Source organism: Plectrocnemia conspersa, unplaced genomic scaffold (genome assembly GCF_051122295.1).
Source record: "Plectrocnemia conspersa isolate PC_06_02 unplaced genomic scaffold, ASM5112229v1 ptg000013l, whole genome shotgun sequence".
Classification (NCBI taxonomy): domain Eukaryota; kingdom Metazoa; phylum Arthropoda; class Insecta; order Trichoptera; family Polycentropodidae; genus Plectrocnemia; species Plectrocnemia conspersa.
The window spans coordinates 21936155-21959607 of record NW_028277177.1 but is presented as its reverse complement, the minus strand read 5'-3'; the positions used below and the strand labels follow the sequence as shown (position 1 = coordinate 21959607).

Genomic DNA, 23453 nt, shown 5'->3' with positions numbered 1-23453 from the left:
TTATTTTTTGTTAGTTTATCAACGGATACAGAGCTAGTTTTATATATAATTCAGTCTTACAAGAAATTACGTATGATTCATTTTTACAGAACATGACACCTGGTGGATTAGAAGAAGTAGAGTTTCCTTATGAATTTCCGTCACGCGTGCCAATTTCCGAAAATTAAAATAGTTCACCTTGGCCAAATTCACAATAAATCGCGTTTCCTTGGAATAATAGTATAAAATAACATTTAAAAAAATAAAGTTCACTAAAATTTTTGTTGTTGATACTGTTTTATAAGTAATCAAGAATAGGCGATCGAACCTTGTATGAAAGCCGCGAATAAACGCAATACAAAAGGCTTTCTATCTGGCGGGTGCAGTAAAACGTGAATGTACCAATTTTTTCAGTAATTTAACTGTTCTATACGCATTTAGAGACACATTTCATATTCTATATCAATCTGAAATTTAAACCACGAATTAATTCACACGAGTCGTTTATCAATTTTATTTTTATTGTAATATATATTTACATATGCAGAGGCAATATATAATGGAGCTATTAGCACAAAACCATTAGTTTGTCTTACATATTTGTAACTTTAATTTGGGGAATGTAAACATAATATGTGCATGATTTATGTAATCGTTTCTTCTACTTGGGACTATCGTCGCCATTTAGTTGTATAAATGTTTATATTTATTAATTATTGCTAACGTACTAAGGACTAATTTCATAAAGTAAAGACAATGTAATAAACTCTAGTGTGCTTTTCGGTTATCTTATATATAATTGTTCTAAGCCGTCGCTTCCGCCGTCGCTTCCGTATCCGGACGCGCATAACTTTAAACGAAACATTCTCCGTTCAATTATCTACTCTGTAAATCGTATCGCTTTGTATTAACGGTGTGTAACAATACACGTAAACAAAGGAAATATATTTAAATATAATAATAAATAATAATAAAAATTAAAATTGAATTTGTTCCGATTGATTTTCGAGCCGCCGGTAATGCGTTCTGTTGTTTCGACCAATCAAAAATAAGCATTCAAATATTCAAATAGCTTCGACCAATGAAAAATAAGCATTCAAATTCAAATAGACAGTACCGTGACAACACTTTTAAATAATTATTATTTAATAATAAAATTTTGCTACGCGACAATAATTTTCATTAATTCGTCATTTGACTGAATAAAAATGAAATATATACATAATGTGTTGAGGATTAGAAGAATACATTGATTAAACTAGATAAACAATCATAAAATAATCTTCGTAATGAAATTTTCAAATTTTGAATTCCCGGCGACGGGCTCCGAGGCCTAAAAGTGAGTTTTTGCTTTTATAAATAATCGGATTGCAAATTAACTAGGTGTGTTATAACTATGAAAATTAAATATATACATAATGTGTTTAGGATAAGAAGAATACATTGATTAAATTAGATAAACAATCATAAAACAATCTTTGTAATGAAATCTTCAAATTTTGATATCCCGTCGCCGGGCTCCGAGGCCGGAAAGTGAGTTTTTCTTTTATATACATAAACATTATCATTGCTTTCCGATTTAATACACATATACGTTAGATTTTAAGAATTTTAAATTAACCAGTTATGTTTTAAACATGAACGTGTAATATATCCTTAGTATGTGAGGATTGAAAGTTAATGTCGATCAAATCGGCGCTGTCGGACAGCTTATAAATGTGTAGTTTCTTGGATGTTATCTAATAAACGACATTTTACAATGATTATAAATATGTGATTGCATACCTGGAATAATCGATAGCCAAAATATCTAAAAGTGGGTTATTTTTAATTCCGATGTGGCAAAATAGGTACAATTTTTTTTTCTGTGCCATCATTCCTCTTTCTGAATAGCCAAATTTAAGATATTCAGTTACATCAAACTTATGTAGTATGTTCTTTATAAAAAGATAATACTTGCTGACAGTGACTTCAACATGAGAAGATTAACTCTTTGTTTATATATACCAATTCTACGTTGTAGCCATATAGGTCATCAAATTGTTCCATCATTGCTTCTGAAAAATAATTAAAAAAACAATAAGACTCCTATCAAGAGTAAACATTGAACACATTATTACTACTAATATAATCCATAAATTAAATTTAAACGACAACCAAAGAACACAATTGATGGATGTACTGTAGAGGATTAAACACGTAGATTGGCATCTTTTCATCTTCTACAAAATTGTCACAATATGTCATATATTTTTTATTATTACTAGCATTGTAATATGTTTAATTAACTTCGGTATGTATACCTTTAATTGCCAAATCACCGCTGTTAGTCTTTTAATATTAGATCCTGGAAAGTCAATAGTAATTTTGTGTTATATTATTCATTTATAACTAAACACTTACTGGCACACCCGCAATTTATAGTTTTGTCTATAATTTCAAATGCTGCATCACTTGAATCATCTTCAATTGTCACTTTGTAACAAAAATGCCGCGATTATAACATATTTCTTGCCAGATGACAGAAGAACTGTCAAAGCAAATTTGGGAAGTCCCGCGCTTGAGAACGAACTAAATTGATTTTAACGAGCGAAATTGATTTTAACGAGCGAAATTTATTTTAACGATTTAAATTGTATAAAATTTATTAAAATATGTATAAAAATCATCAAATACAAAAAAAAATGTTTTTTAAAATATTTTTTTAGTTTATAGATTTAAAATATAATATAAATAATGTGGATATGTATTAGCTTCTTTATACAGAAAAAATATGTACCTAAATTTTGGCGAACGTTGGCAATTTAAAGTTTTAGTTTTTAGAGAATTTTTAAAACTTTGCTTTAAAAAATATTTTAAACAAAAAGGGGCAAAGTTTCAAAATAAGTACTATTCATTACCAGCCAACTACTAAGCGCACAGTATTGCAAAAATCCCTCTTACTGACGCCTTTGAAAGTAAACTACACAAAAATGTATAACACTAATTTAAATATTTTTTAAAATAAAAGTTTCAGAATAAAATTTCAAGATTTATTCAAAATATTTTTTTCAACATTAAAAATATTTTTTATTTTATTATGGATTTTAAATATTATTAATTTATTATAGATTTTAAATATCATTAGTTTATTATTAATTTTAAATATAGTGAAAACTTTTTACACTCATTAATTATTAAAATATATAATGCTGCGCAGAAAAACATTTACTTTAAAAAATATGTAAATCAAAATATTTTTTAATCAAAAAAGACAAAGGTTTCAAAATTATTAATATTTTTAAAACGCACTTTTGGTCTAAAGTAACAGATTAGGTGCTTGATATCTTTAGATTATTGTTTCTTTCTCATTAGTAAATGTAATTAAAAACTGACTTTTATATTTACACATAAAACATAGAAATATTTTTTTTAAATTATAAAGTAACTTAAGGTGTCACCAAAAAACTTTTTTATTACGAAAATTTAAATTTATGATATAATTGTGTTATGCAGCGTTAAAACTGGCACTCAAACACATAAAATACGCTAAAACACAATCAATGACTTATAATCACTCACATTGCACTAACTATATATGATCGATTGTGTTGTAGCGTTAGTAAGGTGTAACAAAATATTTTTTCATATCAGTAATATTTTTGAGCGGATGTGTAACCGATGCTATTTATTATTATTATTATTTATTAAACTGTAAACCTACTTTTAAATGATACAAAATGTTACGTTTTAATATTTTTTTTTATGTTGAAAACATTTTGATATTTTTAGTTTTAATAATATTTAGTAAAGTTACAAACCTATTTTAAAAAATATTACAACGAACTCTCTTTGTAACGAATACCGAAATAACAAAATTCCCAGTATAACGAATCTTTAATTTGTCCCCGAAAAACTTGCATACAAAATGTTTTCATTATAACGAAGACTGATCTCAGTATAACGAAATATTTTGATCCGAATTTAAGAATGACGTTGCAACTTTACACAATATTTCTCCAAATTCAGTTCGTTCTTGACGTGGTGTGTGGCAGATGTGTTCTAAAGCGACATTACAGGTGTTTCGCTGACCCTCAAACTTTTTTTATAAAACATTTTATTCACAAATTTTATTGTTTCATACAGTATCCTTAAAAATGGGCAAAAAACTATCTGTCAACCTTATAAGAGGTTATTTTGATGTTGTAGTAATGTGATAATTAAAAATAAAATATATCATCTTCCTTACGTTCAATATAACGAATTTTCAGTATACCAAAATTTATTCATTGGTTCCGTGAGCTTCGCTGTATTGAAATTTCATAGAACAATTTTTAATTTATTATTATCTAGCCAAGTTTTAAACCTATTCATAAATGATATACAATATTTAGATTTATCTTTAAATATCTAAGTTTCAATATAACGATAAAATCTAACGTTGTAAATCTTATAAATAATATAAAATGTTTTCTTCTGGAAATATTTAGTCAAGTTGTAAACCTATTTTCAAATGAATTGAAAATGCTAAGTAGTTTTTTATAGATTGAACTATTTTGTCTATCATTGAAAATTCTAAATAGTAATGTCCAATTTGAACCATTTAATTTTAAAAAATATTTTTAAAAATCAGAACGAAGCAAAAATTTAATTTAAAACCCAAAAAGTTGAGGGTCCGGTATTCGCACACTCGCTAGCTATCGGTACCTCACGATAGTGAGGTACCGACAGCTAGTCCAAGTAAAATATACGACGAAAAGCAGGTGTTTTTAATTCCATATTTCAAAATTATTTTTATTGTAATATCTTATCAAAACTCCAGATGTAGAAAATGGAATTTTTGATTAATGTGCTACATATAAAAGTGTTTTCTGCTCTTTTTGTACCAGCGGTGAATAGATCCGAGTTAATTTTTTATTGTAATTTTAGCAGCAAGTACCAAAAAGTATCCGCGTTTCGACCATTAGTGATAACAATAACTACAAATGTTATAATAAGTAAAGTCGGCCTAGTATCTTGTCAATCGTAATATTCGACATTTGTCTCGCGTCTACCGAAACTGTCAGACAAAAACGAAGCAAATTGCTACAAGCCACAAGGCAAGATAACACAAATGCTCCCAAACTAGCACCAAGTTTTGCTGTGTGCCCTTGTTCATACATACAATCTAACATTACATACATCTAGCAAACACTGACAAGTTAGTGTGTTGTTCATTTATTCCCAACTTTAATAGATATTCTCTATTCTAAGACTAAATACAACTCGTATCCAGAGACTTAGCTGTAGGCTTTGTTCAAGTCAATTAGAAATTAACCTGTTAACCGTTTGTCGAATATTTTATAATAATAATATATAATTAAAATCAGACTAAGCCGCGAAGTATTTTTTTATGATTTACTAGCACGTTAACTGGTTACACCTAATTAATTTATAATTATCTTTTTGATGTATGATTCTCTATGAAAACTACGAAAATATTTTTAAAGTGACAATAGCATTTTTTAAGCTTATTATTAGAGATACGTACTTTGAGAAATTTGTGATAGATTCTGAATACATTTTCTCTTAGAGATTGAGAGATGTCTTAAATGTTTTCGGAAAAAAAAAACACTTTTCTTTCGTTAGCGTGATGCTTTTCTTCCTATTCTTGTCTACACTCGATCATGATCACTAACTTACTGCAACACTCATCATTGTCGTTACGCATTCTGATTTCCTGATGATTTTAATTTTTCTTTGACGAATGAAAAAAATGAATGTAATACAATAAAATATTACATATAATTCTTAAAATAACCCTTTTAAAAACACATGTCATCTAAAGTAGTCAAACATTCTCTTTTTTTGTTAAAAAATTTCGGCCGTGGAAAATTTTTAATTTTTAAAATTTAAAAAGAATTAAAATAGGCACTATAAATTATTTGTTCTCTTGTCCGTCGATTAAAATATTTTGAATTCCTTCTCCATTAATCTGTAAGACGTTGATTTTTTTACACTACTCTCTGTAAGGCTGAAAATTTTTTAGGCCAATAATACATTTTCAATTTCTTCAATGGATTCTAATGATTTAATGGAGTCGTGAGAGTCCTTGAAAATTCGTCGTGCCATTAAAAATAAACTGAGAATAATTTCTTTCCATATTTTCCATATTTCTGCTTTTAAAGTCATTCTTTTTTTGACTGATGAAAGATTCTGAATTTTGAAAATATTTAATTAATGACATAAATGTCTGATTTCTTCGATTATGTAATTGTTCTTTAATTGCCCATTGAAATTTCGAGCTTAGCTCAGAATTGATATTTTCCAATTGTTTTAACAACAAATTTAAGCCCTTCGGCTGTCAATAATAACCGTAAGACAATTGTCAATAACAACTGTTGCTACTTCACAAAAAATGCGTAAATTCTGCTTATGTGAGCGGGTTCTTTGATCACCTGAGCAAAGATAAAGCCGCCGGCCGGTTAAAGTAATAAATTGCAAAAATTGGTCATTCAAATGTTTTCAATCATCTGGCACGAATACCTTTGGAAAGGTTTCTTATCTGAGTGTCTTCTTTTATTACTTAAGCCATTACCAGAACCCTATTAAAACCTTGCAAGAAGTATGCATATTATACATGAAAACGCCTTTACTTATGAAGCGTTATAAAAGAAAGTGGTTCTAAATCTTTTAAAAATATTCTTACAAATTTAATTTTATATAATAAAAAATGCGTTATAAAATTTTTCTTGAGAAAAGATTCTCGGTAAGAAACATTAATTGTCGCTATAAATTCAAGAAATCATTTTTTTAAATGTCAATAATCGTAATGTAATAAACAATAATGTTACGCATATTTAGAACTACAATATTTAATTTTGCATATAGTCTCAATGACGAATTATTTGATAAATGGTGAGTCAAAATAAAAAATCTTAAAATATGTGGTCAAGTGTGGGCGAAATCAGCTTTTTTTTAGTGAGACACTACAGAAAGTCGCCTGCGTCAATTTTATTTAGTAATATTTAACTAACGTGTAATGTTATAATATTGTATTAGTGGCAATTTATAAAGATTTGAAAGTTAATACACATCTAATTCTCTCAATTAAATTAGATTATATTTGTTTTCTTCCATCCTTATAATCCTTAAACCAGAAGTTTGCTAAAGGTAATTGACCGTAAAATTCCTCACATAAGGATGATTTCAAAGGACGGACAAATTTAAGAATTTTAAGGTTATATACACACGAAACCCACAACCCTTTTGGCGAAAGGATTTTAATTAAGCTAAATAAGTTGTGGGTTTTAGTGTTTATATTGTATTTTTTAATATTATTTTTTAGAGAAAGATGGAATATTCAGAATCATTTTTTTTAATTTAATAAAGATTTTATATTGATTGGAACATTTCTATCAGATCAAATACAAAAAATCATTTGATGATATAAACACTCATAAATACGGTCCAAATTAATTTAGAAGTCATAAGATATACAAACAAGTTAAAAATAACTCCGCGCCTGGTACTGCTATACCAAAATCATTTAGGAATAATTGCAAAGAAATTAAAAAATATTTTTTCAATGAATTCATGCAAATATAACCAAATAAAATAAAGTCAATAAACAATTCATTTAATAATAAATATTTTAATTGTACATATTATATTTTTCTAAATGTATACGTATTATATTTATAATTTTGATGTATCAAATTGCAACCACAGAATGAGTTATATCTTACTCAAGCGGAATTACGTAAAAAAATCATGATATAAAAGGCCAGTGTACGTACGGCTTGGTCTTCAGCATCTTGAACCAATCAGATAAGATGTGACATCCACACTTTTTATTGGTACGTTCATGACCTAAAAACTTCTTCTGGAAGATTTTTTTGTGTCGCTAGTGAATAGTTTTTTAGTTCAGGTGAACAGGAAATCTAATATGATCATGAAAATATTCGGATTGTCACGGTATTTTTGGTATATGAGCAACGCTACTTTATCAACTGTGTTCAAACATACTTACAATCCTCTTTAGCCATGCATTTTTGTTAACTGTTAACCAGTCAACAGAGAAACCACGGTTATTCGCCAGTCCTACATTCGAAGTTCGCGTTGCGTGTTTTTTGGCTTGCGGATGCGGCGTCGACAGCGTTTTTCCTTTAAACCTGCCTGACTTCCTGGACTCTTTTCACTCACTCAGAATCGGAACTCTGAACGTCCGAGTGCGTGTGTGCGTCATATCGATTTCGACCTTCGGGGATGCCCCAGCTCTGAATGAGTCTGTATGTCTGTCTGTGTGTTCTTCACAATCTATTTCAGGCGGCGGAAAACGGGGGCGGGCGAAAATAGCCGCGAAACGCACCGAAAGCTATCAAAAATATACCAAAACGTATCCATCCGACGAATATTATCGTCAGGGGTCGTCAACTGTTTTCTCCTTATTTCGCGCGCGCGTGTCTAACGTCGTTCCCATCGTTCCGGATCGGCGCTTCTCAACATTAGCAGGCGGCTGCTGCGTTTTACTTGTGGTTTTCCGCAATGCAGTGAAACGCGGCGGATGCATCGAGCTTTCCAACTGTTGTTTTTAAATAATTTATTTAATGTGAAAATATGCCTCTGGGCTATTTTTAAACGCGCCGTCAGCTGCTTCTAAATATATGTTTCCCATAACTATGAATCGTGTGCACCCGACATGTGCACAATTTTTTTTATCATTTTCCTCTATTAGTCACTGCTATGTATCGCATTTTCTTAGAAGACATGAAACAGCGACGTATACTTACAATAGAATCCATTGAAATTTATGTACTTTTTGTAAACATCAATAACAATATCAAGATTGTTCTGTTGCGATGAATATTGACAATATAAGATACAAATTTGTATTCCTATTTAAAAGTATTTTTTTCTAAAATGCTTAATTTGTTCTCATAGGATGCGACAAAAGTCTCCTTATTATATAAAAAAATATTTTTATCAATATTTTCGTATTAGGTGATGGCAAAACTTTCAAATCGATTGATATCGCAAAACGGAGATCTAAGATGGTCATCTCGTCTATCAGATATGAGCACACCAAACTTTTTGCTAGGCTTCCTAAAGAAAAAAATACACTGTATACGACTAGCCACAGAATTGACAGTACTTGAATGCGAATATTCGAGCGGAAATTGCCTTGATATCTCAGGAAATGCTAAGAAAAGTAATGGAAAACTCCACCAAAAAAATAAATCTTATTTTCTTCTTTAATATATTTCATTCATAAATAATTTCAATGATCAACATTTTAAAAGATTTTTTAAATAATAAAACACTGCATTGTGTATTTTAGATTATTTACTAGCACAATAGACCTTTGATACAGTATGATCAATTCGAGTTCCTTATGTTGGCAGTTGTAAATCAGACAGCTGTCAATAACCACGCGCGTTCAAAGTGTCAAATGTTATTTTTTTTACATTTACCAAATGGGTCGCAGAAACAATTCTGTACGAACTGTGTATCGAAATTTACGAGAATATTATGGTCAATTTTATTGTCAGTAAGAGAATGGAAGCTCTAGAGATAGGGTAACTAGGGTATTGCATCTACATCAATATAAAATGTAGATAACACACAGTGATTTACGCAGATTGAGTGTTAAAGCAGCAGGAAGCTTATGCTGATTTTTCAAAGAACATTTTCTTCTCTGATGAGGCACATTTCCACCTTTATATGTATGTTACTAAGCAAAATGGTCGCATATGAGGCGAGGAAAATTCTCATGTTATTCACGAGAGACCATTACATGCTTAAAACGTGAATGTTTGGTGCGCATTATGGTCAGGCAGCGTCATTGGGCCTTATTTTTTTTTTAACAAACGACAGTCAACGGTGAGCGCTAAAGGCATATGATAACCGATTATTTTTGGCACGAAATCAAAGATATTGATGTGATACATATGTTCCAACAAGACGGATAAATTTGCCACACATCGAGTGTTGCGAGAAAAGTTCACAGGTCGCATTATTTCACGTTTTGGTGACGTCAACTAGCCACCAGATTTTTTTGTGGGGTTACGCTAAGAGTCGTGTCTACGCAGACAAACCGGAAACTTTGGAGCACCTAAAAACCAACATCCGCTAAGTTATAGCTGAGATACCGCACAAAATGTACGAAAAACGTTATCGAAAGGATTGACTGATATTATTTTTCATAATTAATTAAATACATCAAATTTTCAATTAATAATAAAAATCTGATATTTTAAAATTTGTGTTTTTTTTTTAAAGTTCAGAAACTGAAGTTAGATATTTAAAATGTTTTAATTTTACTTTATTTTATTTAAAAATTATTTTACTAGAGCGCCTACAAGAGCTTAATAGTGTGACTGACTCGTGATTTGTGAATGATAATGTAATTATCATTCCCAATTGAAATATTTCTTTCCAAAGCTGATCTAAGTCTAACTATACATTTTAATGAAATTGCTATTCAAAATTGCGCAGTAAGTCAACAACTAAGAGCCATAACATTACTTCGAATGCACTGTAATATTAAATATGACCGAGGCTATACAAATTCTATGGTATATGGTTTATGGTACGATTAATGCAATGAAAGTTAATCGGCAATTTGTTCAACACTATATATTATACAAAAATAGTAGCATTATAAAAAATACCTATTAACTATCTACCATAAAAATATATAGTAGAAGGTTAAAAGAAAAAACAGTTAACGCTCTAATCCAGTGATATTTAAATGTGTTTAGAGTATAGTTACCAGACAAAATAAATTTGAAAGTTTTCTTTTCGTAGAAGCAGTTAACTATTATTTTTGTTTGCAATTAATATTTTAGTAATACATATCTTAGTGTATTTATTATTTACCTACATATGGTATAAAAGATCAGAATTATTATTATAAATACAGACACATTCTTGATTTGTGTCATAATTCTTATTAATGGTAATGTAGGATAAGGCTATCGTTGAACCTTGAAAAAATTCGAAGCTATTAAAATCACTATTTCCTATTGTCTCTTAAGATTTTCCCACTGCTTTATTGTTCTATTCAATCCTAATGACTTCTGAACCCGCAAATGTCTTATTCGAATAGGTTTACGAAATATTGCACATACTAGTTCTATTTAAAAAAGTTGATACTGTATAATCAACATTAATAATCCAACTCAGTAGATATTATCTAATTCTGGTTAATTCAATAGATTGTAGTGTGTATTTTAATTTCGTTGTTTTGAAGCATTGATCCCGATCACCACCGCTGTAATCTTCCTTTCAGTACATATTTGTACACTGTAACGGAAATTGTATTTTACACGAAGTGCATTTCAACGTAAACAATGTTATACTGATAATAAACTAGATAGACTGCACCTTTATCTATTCCGTTTTTAAATAATATTGTATTATGTATATCGTAGAACGAAGACTATCGACGCAGTTAATCGTTGATTAAATATTTAATTTTCGCTCATGTGAAGCAACTCATATATAATGTAGATATAAGATGCAATATCATATGCTAAATAATAAAAATTGCTTTTAATTTGTAACATATCCAGTTCAAGTTCAGCTAGTTATAGATTTTTTTTCGTGGATTTGAATACTAATTGCCATAAACTTGAAATGGAGTAATGTGATTTTTTTTTGTAGAAATACTAATATTTATATTTAAATGTTATAGAAAAGTCTCCAAACAAGTTTTTAGAAATGCATTTGCGCCATTTCAGTATTAAAGCCACTAACAACTAAATACCAGATGAGCAAAGGTTGACGAACCAAATAACGTTGAACGCAATATAGCGAGATAAAATATAGTATGTCATTTTAGAATGTACTTAGAAAATTAAAAAAAAAACACTCGCTTAAAATTGCTGTATAATTTTTTTAATAATATTTTTTACCTTCGTGGTATAATTTAAATATGAAACTTAGATACCAAAGCGTCGCTCTTCATCATATGATATTTGGATAATTTATTTTTAATATATTTTATGTTTAAAATAAACATATATATATTGTAAAGATTCTCAAACTCGTTAAAGTGGTATTTGTATGTTAAAAAATAGTTTTTTTAAACACACGTTTTTGTATTTTGCAACTTTGAATAATATATGTTTTTAAAGAAAATAGTATCCGGACGTTGATCTGGACCATAGTTGACGTGAAGAGGGAAGCGGCTGCTTTCGCAATCTTCTCGTGTGAGTTTAAGCTGGAGAGCTCGGTTGAAATTCTTTATGATGTTGTCGGGATGGTGCCTCGAGTGGTAGTTATCGATTTGGGCGTATATCTGTTTTTATACACATGGCCAGCCTGAGGAGATTTTGGGCTTGCTCGCTTTTTGCTGCCACCATCAATTACGACGATTTGGGGGTGTAATTGCGTGGATTTTAAACAGGTTTGGAACGGCTGTTATATAGTCTGGCAACCTACCGCTATGTATAACACAACAGTGCTTGTCTTTTCGCATGGATATTGTGATGCATTTGTAAAAGCATCTCTGACCGATACTTTTAGCTAATCTTTTTAATTTATGACCGGCACATGAAGAGGATTTGTTTCTCACGCTCAGTGCGTCAATTTCACAAAAAGCTTTTAGACATGCTGGGTACATTGTCATATACTAAAAATTAGGAAGGAAAGATGGAGTTATCTAAATTATCAATTAAGAAAGTTGAGTAAAGGCTGAAAAAAAATTCGCTGCGCGCCCTAATTTATTAAAAAAAATATTTTGCATTTTTTTTTATTATTAAAATTAGAGAGAGGAAGAGTTTTTGTGCTTTTTCGTTGGCCGAATAAGCGCATGAGATAAAGTATAAGTAGAAAGAACGATTATTGAGTGCTATAATGTCACTTTATGCAAAAAAATATATCAAGCTATTTAAGTCTGTTTTTAATGAATAGTTCATTATGGGATGACACCGTCATCTCAATACAAATTGTGTTTATGTCGTCTGCCACTTGAACTATTACGTAGTTTTTCTACCATTGTATCACATTATAAAATTATATTGTTATTCCTTAGTACTTATATAATGTGCGCAAATTGCGTTCGTGTTAATTTTGTATTAAAAACAGTTTCTTACTTTTGTATTGCTCAATTAATTCATGTTTATATTATTCTATTGCACAGTGGTTCTGTGTGTCTACAAAACAATGGCTGTATCCACAAATACTACAAGTCTTATCGTTTATTTGTCACCGTCGAGCATGAGTGTAATGCACGTTTAGTTGTGAAATATGCACTGTCGCTCGCGTTGCACAGTTTGACAACCGCTGCTAGCGGTCGATCCTTGTACAGAGGCGGTCTCAGTCAGTCGGACGTCTGTTCGGCAGCGAACGTTTGGGCGCCAATGGTGTCTGTTGTGAAACTTGAATAATAGGAGAGTTTAAGAACAACTGTGCGATAGTGTTTGTGAAACAATACATCAAATACGTGTGAAATTAATTATTTTGTGCAATGTGAACATGTCTTGTTTTGAAGGTGAAGTGTTAAAAATATTTTTGATCAGAATAGCTTTAAGGAAGGAAATTCCGACTTAAGTCACTGGGTATGTTGATATAATAAAAGAAGTAGTTAGTTAGGAATGCCAAATTATTACTAATTTAAATATGACCTTATGCTTGTTGATAAACAAAACTATCCATATTTTTTTTAATTGAGGAAAATAATATTTTTCATGATTTATATGATAATGTGAGCAATAAGTATATTGCATTCAAATACCAATACTTTATTTATTATGCCTATATACAAAAAACTATGAAAGCCTAAAAAGGTTATGTATGTATATACATATATACAGGTTTATATAGTATATGGATATAGTATATCACTCGAACACTGAAATGACAGTTTAAAAATATTTTTGGGATAGATTAGAAACTGTTTTTTTTAGATTTTCTTTGAGGGATAATCAGCTACGTCATTTAATATTTTTTCAATATTTTTATTTCATTAATATTCATAGTATTTAACGACATGCATTTCTCTGGTCAAATTCAAGAGGGGGCAAATGCTCCTATCTATCCCTTTCAAATAACGCTCTTGATTTAAGTAAATTAACCAAAAATGTAATGTGCTCTGTACTTTCTTATCAAGAAAATATATTTATTATTAAACCTTCTTGGCCATTTTAATATTTTCGAGTTCTTAAAATATAACTTGATTAGTAAAATATTGCATTTTTAGCAAAACATAACAATAACTTATGAATAGAATAATCTCGACATAGTATGGAAAAAACATGGTTTAATGTTTTTCAAATACGCTAAAAACATATATTATTAATGTTGTTCCTAAGTGCGGCGGTAATTTTATGCTACTGCTATGCCTTCGTATTACATGCATGATTCCTAATGTCATCTATTGGCCACTTTATGCTCATTATTAGGTTTCTATGATGCTTTGAAGTTTCCACAATAATTTACTTTTTCGAGCATATGACGTCAACAATCGCCGTTAGCACTTATTTGGTGTTATCACGAAAAACGATATATCGCGGTTTAGCATTCAAATGGTTTAAGTAAATTACATTAAAATCTTTTATGCATACATATCTGTAGTATTTTAGTAATATTTATATACATACGTTTTCTATTGTTCCCCCCATTATTTTTATTTTTAATTATTTATTTACATATTAAATACATCAATTAAAACTTTTCAAGATTTTTTTTGCGAGGGGAAGCTAATTTTTTGCAGAGATAGCGACACATAAACTGTACACTATTTTTTAACCCATTAATTGCCAAATGCAATGTATGCAAATGAAAATTGCCAGTTTCAATGTCATTATTCAATAAAGAACCGGATACATTTTTGATGAGGATACATCAGAGAGAAATAACATGCTTTTCAAACATATTTTTTTAATCAAGTAATACATTGATATTGAGACAGTAATCTTAACCCTTTATAGTCCAAAGTTTTGTTTTTAATAAGTGTTGCTTAAAGTCCAAGCCGCTTTAAATTAACATATTTAATTAAATAATTTATTGATCATGAAATATAAAAAAACAAATATTTATTCTATATTATTTCTTTATATATAATATGTGTATTATATGAAATAATTTTTATTCTACCAGAATTAACTCTAGAAGTTAAATTATATATTTATAATATAAATAGTATTGTATTAATTAAAAAAATATAAAATATTTTTTTTAAATTGTAATTATTTATTCTTATTTAAATTTAATTTTTATAATCGAATGGCATTTAATTGATATTAATTCAAGAAATGTACTAATAATATTTTTTTTTAATTATAATAGTTTATTATTTGTAAGAATTGTTTAAAATACGTTTTATTTATTTAGTTTTCTTGTTTATTTTATTGAGAAAAGTATTCATAAGTTGCCAGTAAAAAAATAGATGTCCAATACGCGTTGGGCAAAGGACTCTAAAGGGTTAAAAATCTCTGCAACTAGTGTTAAATTCTAAGTAAAATGCAGCTGTAAACATTTTCCCCATCCCTGTTCTAGAGCTCATGGTTTTTTTCTGTCCTGTTTTCTGATTGGTTTGTTGTTCTCCTTTGTTCATTTGTTAATTATGTGCGCTGACTCTTGAACGTGAACAGACTATATTTGCTAGTGAGTAGCTTTAACATACATATATTATTAAAGTGTTATTTTTTCAACGTAACCCACAATGCTTACAGTTCTAAATTGAGTTTTTGTAAATTTAGATTCAATGTAACACATATTAAGATCTTTAATATCATTTGCAGGAAATAAAATGCAAATATACGATTTACAATGGCGCGATTTGCCACGCCTCCGTGAACAATTAGCAAATTGTGACTTGCCCCCTTTTGCTGTGACTCCGTTATATTGAATTTAATGGGTTATGGCCGACTCCTAATGTATTTTAATATTAATTTTGTCGCTCACTTAAATAAAATTATACACGTATATAGTCGTAATTCATGCAAATCCATAAAAATAATAATAATATCGGACATGATTAAATACGCCAGGGATTTATAAAACACAACAATAATATTTTCGAGCTTAATGGTGAATAAAAATTTAATGGTCGATAAATAATAAAAATTGCCGTCTAATTGCTTTTCAACGGCCACGGTATTAATTAACGATAAAACCAATATGGCGGTCTTTAAAACATAAATGTGAATACCAAGTTATTAATCTAATTTTTTTCACCAAAATAAAATATTATAGATAATTTTATACACGTGTTTTTCCTATCTCATTTTTTTAGAAAAACGGTCTGTTTATGCTTCCTACACGTATATAGATAATTCATAAAAATATAATCTGAAATTAGCGTGGCTTCAAAATTTGTTACAAATTTGTTACAAATCATTAAAAATAACCTAACTCGGTTTTTTATTATTTATTCTTCACGTTAATAAGCAAATTTATCAAAACTACTGATTCCAATCTTCTATGCACAATATAAATGAAAAAAACATGTGGATCCATGCGGAAATCGAACCCAGGTCTCTCGATCAGCGTATAAAGTATTTTTAGAAGTATCTGAATTCAAGGAAAATTGTTTGAACGATTTTTATTGCTTGAAATACTAATAAATAGTCAGGTGGATAATAACGGCTATAAATGTCGGAAACTTCAATTAAAATTCAACCTGCTATTTAATTATATTTAAAAATAATGATGAAGACGACAATATATATTTTTTAATATCTTCAAAGAAAATGTCCTGACTTTTAAAACATTATTTTTTTTCGGTAAATTCGCAAACATGTGTTAACATTCAACAATATATTACAGCATTCACTTTTACTTTGAATGAACGGAGATTATTTTTTCGTTCTTATTTATTACTAATTAATAAAAACTATTAGTAATGTCAATACTGGTAATACCGGTATTGGAAATCCCAGTATTATTGCAGGACGCGAAGTTTTCAAACTACTTTCGCATGTGTGTTTCGAGCAAATGTTGGATCAGTAGAGATGACGTATAATGTTTGAAGATATGCGAATAAAATTTTTGATACGTGATTTTGATGAAATTGCGGATGGTTTTAACTATTACCGTTTAAATGTCAACAAACAGCTAGATTAAAAGATAAGTTAAAAGTGATGAATGAAATTTGAATACTTTTTTCAATTTTTGAAATGAGCATAATATTAAGCTAGACAATCTATACGAAACGTTCCTCATTGCGTGGTTTTAACTATAGTTTATTTAGCAAAAGGCAAATTCCCGTGGGTGTAGCCCCTCTTTGTGGTGCGTGGTCCTACCTCAAAGAATAAAACTTCACTTTTGTGCCATTGGCTTGAATCCGTTGGTACCTCTGGCTTCTGCCGAAGAAAAGGGGTTTCTCAAAACCAAAACTTCTTATATTTATGTGACATTTTCATCAGCAAGTCACTATTATCTGAGACGCAGTTTAATCTGTTTCGATAAACGGTGTGACATGTGGCTATATGAGCAAAACATCTAAAATAAAAAGTAAAATACTGAAAAATCTTAATTTTTTTATTATATACTGATGGTCATAAATCTTGGTTTCATCTTTGGTAACAATTATTCTTAGTAAGCCATCACTTGCTGCTTCAAAGCGATGCAAAAATGTTCTTGGCAATTTTCCTTCATTATGCTTTCATTCAGGGACGTCATTTGGCCAGGTAGGAGCATTTTCCCAGAAAAATACATGTAATTTAATGAAATAATATGAATTTAAATGAAATCAATGTATTAAAAAAAAAACAACCACTGGCTTGCCAAATTTTGCCACAACCCCTGAAAAAAATCTGAAATTATGTCTCTGATTCTAAACAAGAAATTCTCCGGTTATCCCTCAAAAAAAATCTAAAAAAATCATTCGAATCTATTCAGAAAATTAAAATCTAGTTAAGTCCAAATACCTTTTCAACAGCAGATGTATGTTTCTACTAGTAATATTGAAATTATATACTGCTCTAAAATGTCTATGAAACTCAATTTTACAGTTGCGAAACATACATTTGCTGTTCAAACCCAAACAACCTACACGAATTAACTAAACCCAACTTACCCAACGACCTAACGAAAGTACTAAAACTAATTATAGTTTTAGAATTTTCATTAGTTCAAAATACAAGCTTACCAAATCAACTCTCAGGGGAAAATAGGCGGAAAAAGAAGTACAGACAGACGTAATATTTTGCATATTGCACTATAACTTGTCTGCATTTCGATATTACACTGTTTTAAAAATATGATAGCTATCCTTACCGATATTACTATGGACTTCTGATATGAGAGTATTAGTCAAAGTATATTCAAACCAAATTTTGGTCAATAGGAGGGCGCAAAAACAATTTTCACTTCCCAGAAGTCAAAAATTCACGTCAAAAGCAATAAAATCGTGTCATGTAGAATTCCCACTGCGGCGGCGAGAGCACGATTTTATAGCTTTTGACGTGGATTTTTGATTTCTGAGAAGGGATAATTGGTTTTTGCGCTCTCCTATTGGTCAAAATTCGGTTTAGATATGCTTCATTCAATTCTCACTTATTAAAGTAATATTGTTAATAAAAGTCTTAATATGAAAGATAGTAATGCACGATTTTATTGTTTTTGACGTGGATTCTAACTTAAATTCGGCCAGAAAAATGCATTTGATATGAAATACTACGAATCTTAATGAAATCGAAATATTAAAAAAACGAAAACTGACAGGCCAACTTTTGCCTTCCCCTGGAAAGAGCTGAAATGACATCCCTGCCTTCATCTCCTGCAAAAGACTATGATTTTACTACTCGGTGTGCATACATTGTCGAGAAATCCATTCGTACATTCGCTAGACATACATCACCATACTGAATAGTGCTGCCTCACTTTAGTAAAAAGGCAGCAGCATTTTTAAGCTACTTATGTATGATGTATGCGTTGCATGCTAGATTCATAATGCCACCTACTGGCCTCTCTTACAGGACAATAGAACAGTATTTTGAATTTTTATCACCAATTTAAGGTTTTCATTTTACTCACCCTATATTTTTTTTGAAGCCCATGAGTGACTGACCTCTATGTGTATGTGTGTAGTAATGATTATATTTTTATACCTGTATTATATTGTATAGTTTGTATCGATTTTTTCTTATTAGTTTGTTGTTTTTAATAATATTATTTATATCAAATAAAATTATTATAGACTTTTTTATGACAGGAAATTTGTAGTCCTTCTACTAATTACAATCTCTTTTGTTCAACAAGCATATGGTTAACAAGCTTTGTAAAAGAACTGTGTATTTTATCTTATAAGAAAAGTTCAATAGTGATTTACATATTCTTATTGCAATCGAATTATTTTTTCAGACAGTGTTGCCGCCAATCATCACTGTATAAAAAATGCGCAAAAACATGAGGAGTATAGAGTTATCGATAACGATAACTCTAACGATATCTCCGAAAGGAACATGTTAATATTTAGACTCATTCGTCACTCTACCGAGAAATGATTGGGCCGTCGTCTCACGTGAGCAAAATCCTGCTCGCGCTGTTCTTCCTGCTGTTGTTTTACTTCGTCTTCATGGACGTCAGCATGTATCTGAGAATCCAAAACTACCCGATTGGCAGCAATGATGTGCTTCCGTCTCAACCGCAGCCCTACTACCAAGAGAGCAATTCTACACTGTTTTTGCTCAATGCCACCAGAAAGGAGTATACATCAGAGCAATACAAAAGCGTCAATCTGACGCACAAACGATCGATACGAGAATCGCAAGTGGAATACGAGTCGGTGACGTGGATTTCATGCAATATAAACCCATTATGTTATCCGACGGTTAAAGCTTTGATGTTGGATCATACTAACCACTACTTATTCGCACCGCTCGTCTCCATCCTTGACGATGCAATTGGAATATCCGAAGACATGTTATACATAACACCTAATATGATATCGTACTCTCATGTATTTTTAGCGATGATCGCCGGTAAATTGATATCGATGGATAATTTAGCTTATCGGAGAGTTGGTGTTTTGATATTCCAAATAAGAACTTTCTTGGACGACGTGGACGGGCATGTGGCTCGAGCTAGAAAGCATATACATGGAGAAAGATCTGAAGTGGGAACGTCTGGTTATTATATAGACGGAATATGCGATCTTTTGGGTTGTATATGTTTAATAATCGGAGTGTTGTTTTACCTGAAAAACAACCCACCTAGAAGAGGATATGTGAAAGTGCATACGTTATTACCTCAATACAATGAGAATCAGAGTGTTAAAGAAACGAGCGAATCTAACGGTGATGTCGGTTTCATATACAAACCTAAAGTGTCGACGGAGAAGATGGTACGTAAGATATTGATGTTCTCCGGACAGTTAGCGCTGTCGTCGTTTGCTTGGAATCGATACATAGACATATATCAAGCGACTTTAGAAAAAGACGATATAAGCGTCAACTCTGCTCAGAAGCAAAGACAATCGTTTGTGTTCCGATCCGGACTCTTCTTCGCCGTCTCTTGGCTGTGGAAGATCGTCAACGTTCACAATCTGATGCACTTCATCTTGTTCGCTATATTCTGCGATAAGTTGTGGGAGTTTCTGCGGTTTGTGCAGTTCGCAGGATACGCTCTACTCGTTGCATCTGTGTGTTTCACCGAAATGCACGTTATTAAAGTACAAAATTATGTTTTTAAGACGTTATCCTATAACAGCGGAGCACAATTATAGGCTAGGCGTATTTTAAACTGTATTTATTTTAGTGTGTAACGCTGAAAAGTTATTTACATAAGGATCCCGAGGTCTAATTGTATTTTATAAGAATTATGAATTAAAGAACTGAGTAACTCAATTAGGTATATGTATTTGGAATGCGAATAATTTCGGGATTCTTAGTAAGTTAATGATTGTTTTTATTACGAAATGATTTTATATAATGTGGTTTTATATATTGTTCTTATTATGAAATGATTTTATATACTGTGTATCATTATTTTATGTATCTGATTTATTATGATTCATTGTTTGAGTGTAGTTGTGTAAATGGTAGCTAAACATTAATTCCTAGGTTTGATTCACATTTGGGTATTAAAATAATATGTACTATGGAATGTAACAATGATTGCTTTATAAAACATTCAATCATCTATATATTATATAAATGTACATTAGTTTTCTCTATATAATTCTACACCCTTTGACTGATATAAATTAAATTTTGCATACCCTGCTCAAAATATAGACACTCTCCCATTAAGCCACAAAGACAGTACGTAGTATATAACGTATTTTCAAATTATTTTTTATTTTTATTTCTTCTCTACTTCCCATTTGAGTAAGTATATATTTGTGTACTTTATCTGAAAAATAAGCTTCTGAGCTATGTATGTATATATATATTATATATAATTATAACATGAACGACTCGAATTATATAGAAACCAAAACAGAAAATAATGGGGATAAAAACCAGTGGCATAATATACATTTTTATTTTTAATATACATTTTTAAAATAAATATACATCACAATTTCAGTTCTATAAGAAATGTGTGAGTAAAAAAATACTTTACCTTTAAAAATTAACTTTTACTATCAACAAATTGGTCTAAAAGGAAAAGTTAAAACAGTTCACCTAATTTATTACTTTTAATGTTTGGAAATTATGTATTTAAAAAAGGGTTTATTTTATTGTTTGGCTACTCTATATCTAACTATTCTCATCTGTAATTGACTAATGAAATGTTTTGTTTATGATAGATTTTTTGTTGTTGTTTTTTTTTATAAGAATCTTAATGATGAATTTATTTATGAATTTTTAATATACTTTAAAGGAACAAATATTGAAATACACTAGACGCTATTACATAAGAGATATGTTTTAAAAGTCGTATTATCATTGACATAATTAATATTTATTAAATTTAATTGTATGTTTTATTATTAAGCGTGTTTAAGAATAGTAAATATAAAAGCCTAGTATTAAATAGTAGGTGTACTTATGAATTTTAATATGTTTTTTGATTTGATAGCCTAGTATATTAAAAAATATAATAAAACTCATTTGCACACTTATTATAAAATACTAGAGTTGAGGATCGTTGAAATGTCCTATTGTGGTATACCTCTGCTTCCTATCAAATAAAAGCTCTTATATATTTATGTGGATGTACGATGTAAATGTGTAAATTTTCAATAGAATATTATGCGCACTTGATTGTTATGCACTTAAAATTGTACAAACTCTGTGTTTGCCTTTTACTGTTTGGAGTAAGGTATATTTGAGGGCGTGAATTTTACCTAAAGAACATCTTCCGTACATAATTTTCGTAATATTTGTTAATGTCTTGAACTGAAAATTGATAATGATCTTATATTAAATTATGTTTCTTATATGATAATTAAAAATGCAAGTGATCAATGCTTTATGTTTTTATGATTTTTTAAGAAAAAATCTGATACTCTTAATTTTTATTTAATTTTGCACTTTATAAATCGACTGAACTTGACTTGAAAACTCATATTCTCCAAATAATATGTATTGCTTTATTTGATTTTTAATTAAGCATTATTTTGATAAACTGTTGCTAATTTAAGAAATTGAAGCACACTATTTGAACTAAGTGACAATCTATTTTTTTTCAAAAATATTATTGTAATTTTTATTATTATATTGTATTATAGTTGTGCTAGTAAAACATAGTCCCTTCAGTGTGCTATCTTGTCATATCTGCTGCTTGACTGCTATTTGATAATAATTTATAAAATTAAATCTTAAAGCAGACAAACCACAAGTATGTATAACAAAATAGCAATAAAAAGAGAATATGATTAGCAGTGTTTTTATGTAAAAAATCAATTTACCTTTCATTGTCTCTTTAGTGATTCCACAAAGAGTTGATATTTTACTTTAATTTATTATAAATTAATATATACATACATAATTATAAATTAACGACGTATCGATTGTATTTGATTAGGAAGAGTGTGATGTAGTTAAATTAAATAATGAAAAAGACTGCGGGTTTTCTAAGTGACATAATGTTGAAGCAAATACTTTTCGAAGTATATTGTACAAATATTTAAAATAGTCCTTTATTTAAAATATAAATATGGAATATTTTTATAAATATAGCAAATAGATATTATAGTCTAATGTGTGTACTCCTTCTTTGTTCTCGCATGTAATATCAGTGCTTCTCTGTGATCCTTCTTCGCGTCAGTACCGCATCGACTGTCGGCGATTGTTGATTTTTTGTAATAGCACGATGCCATAGAAAAATTTGTCGTAATTGTTATCGACTAATGTTGCATATGAACTATGTTTAATTTTTTATATATATATTCTATATAATTCTAATGTATATGAATTTATAATAGCAAAATCTTGTTTATATATGAGATATGAAATTTGTTGAATTTTTTCATATTCTGAATCAAATTTTACGTTATCTATTGTATCATATAATGGCCTATTTTATTGTTTGAAGTTTTATTTATCAAAATATATATTTATTTCATGTTTCATTCCTAATAATGATTGTTTTAACAGATATTTCATTCCAATACT

At 29.7% G+C, this 23453-nt stretch overlaps 2 protein-coding genes across 3 annotated transcripts in view; both read left to right on the top strand.

The window, feature by feature from the left end:
* The window catches only part of LOC148227595 (putative ATP-dependent RNA helicase DHX35), a 56797-nt gene that overhangs the window by 27643 nt on the left and 5701 nt on the right, over positions 1 to 23453 (top strand). Inside the window, exon 1 of one of the 2 annotated variants that reach the window (XM_088201594.1) lies at positions 13271 to 13435. The exons of the other annotated variant lie outside the window; for it this stretch is intronic. The gene's annotated coding sequence lies outside the window, so the exon portion shown is untranslated. Of the gene's footprint in view, positions 1 to 13270; positions 13436 to 23453 lie in introns of those variants that run through there. 2 annotated transcript variants of the gene reach the window in all.
* Positions 13362 to 20745, top strand: Cpes (Ceramide phosphoethanolamine synthase). Its single transcript, XM_088201595.1, has 2 exons — positions 13362 to 13502; positions 19252 to 20745. The coding sequence occupies exon 2, from the start codon at positions 19391 to 19393 to the stop codon at positions 20612 to 20614; it is 1224 nt and encodes a 407-aa protein (XP_088057721.1). The 5' UTR covers positions 13362 to 13502; positions 19252 to 19390; the 3' UTR covers positions 20615 to 20745.

Bases quoted from the DNA above. Each gene is read 5' to 3' on its own strand.
- Cpes (XM_088201595.1), top strand. From the start codon at position 19,391: ATGATTGGGCCGTCGTCTCACGTGAGCAAAATCCTGCTCGCGCTGTTC.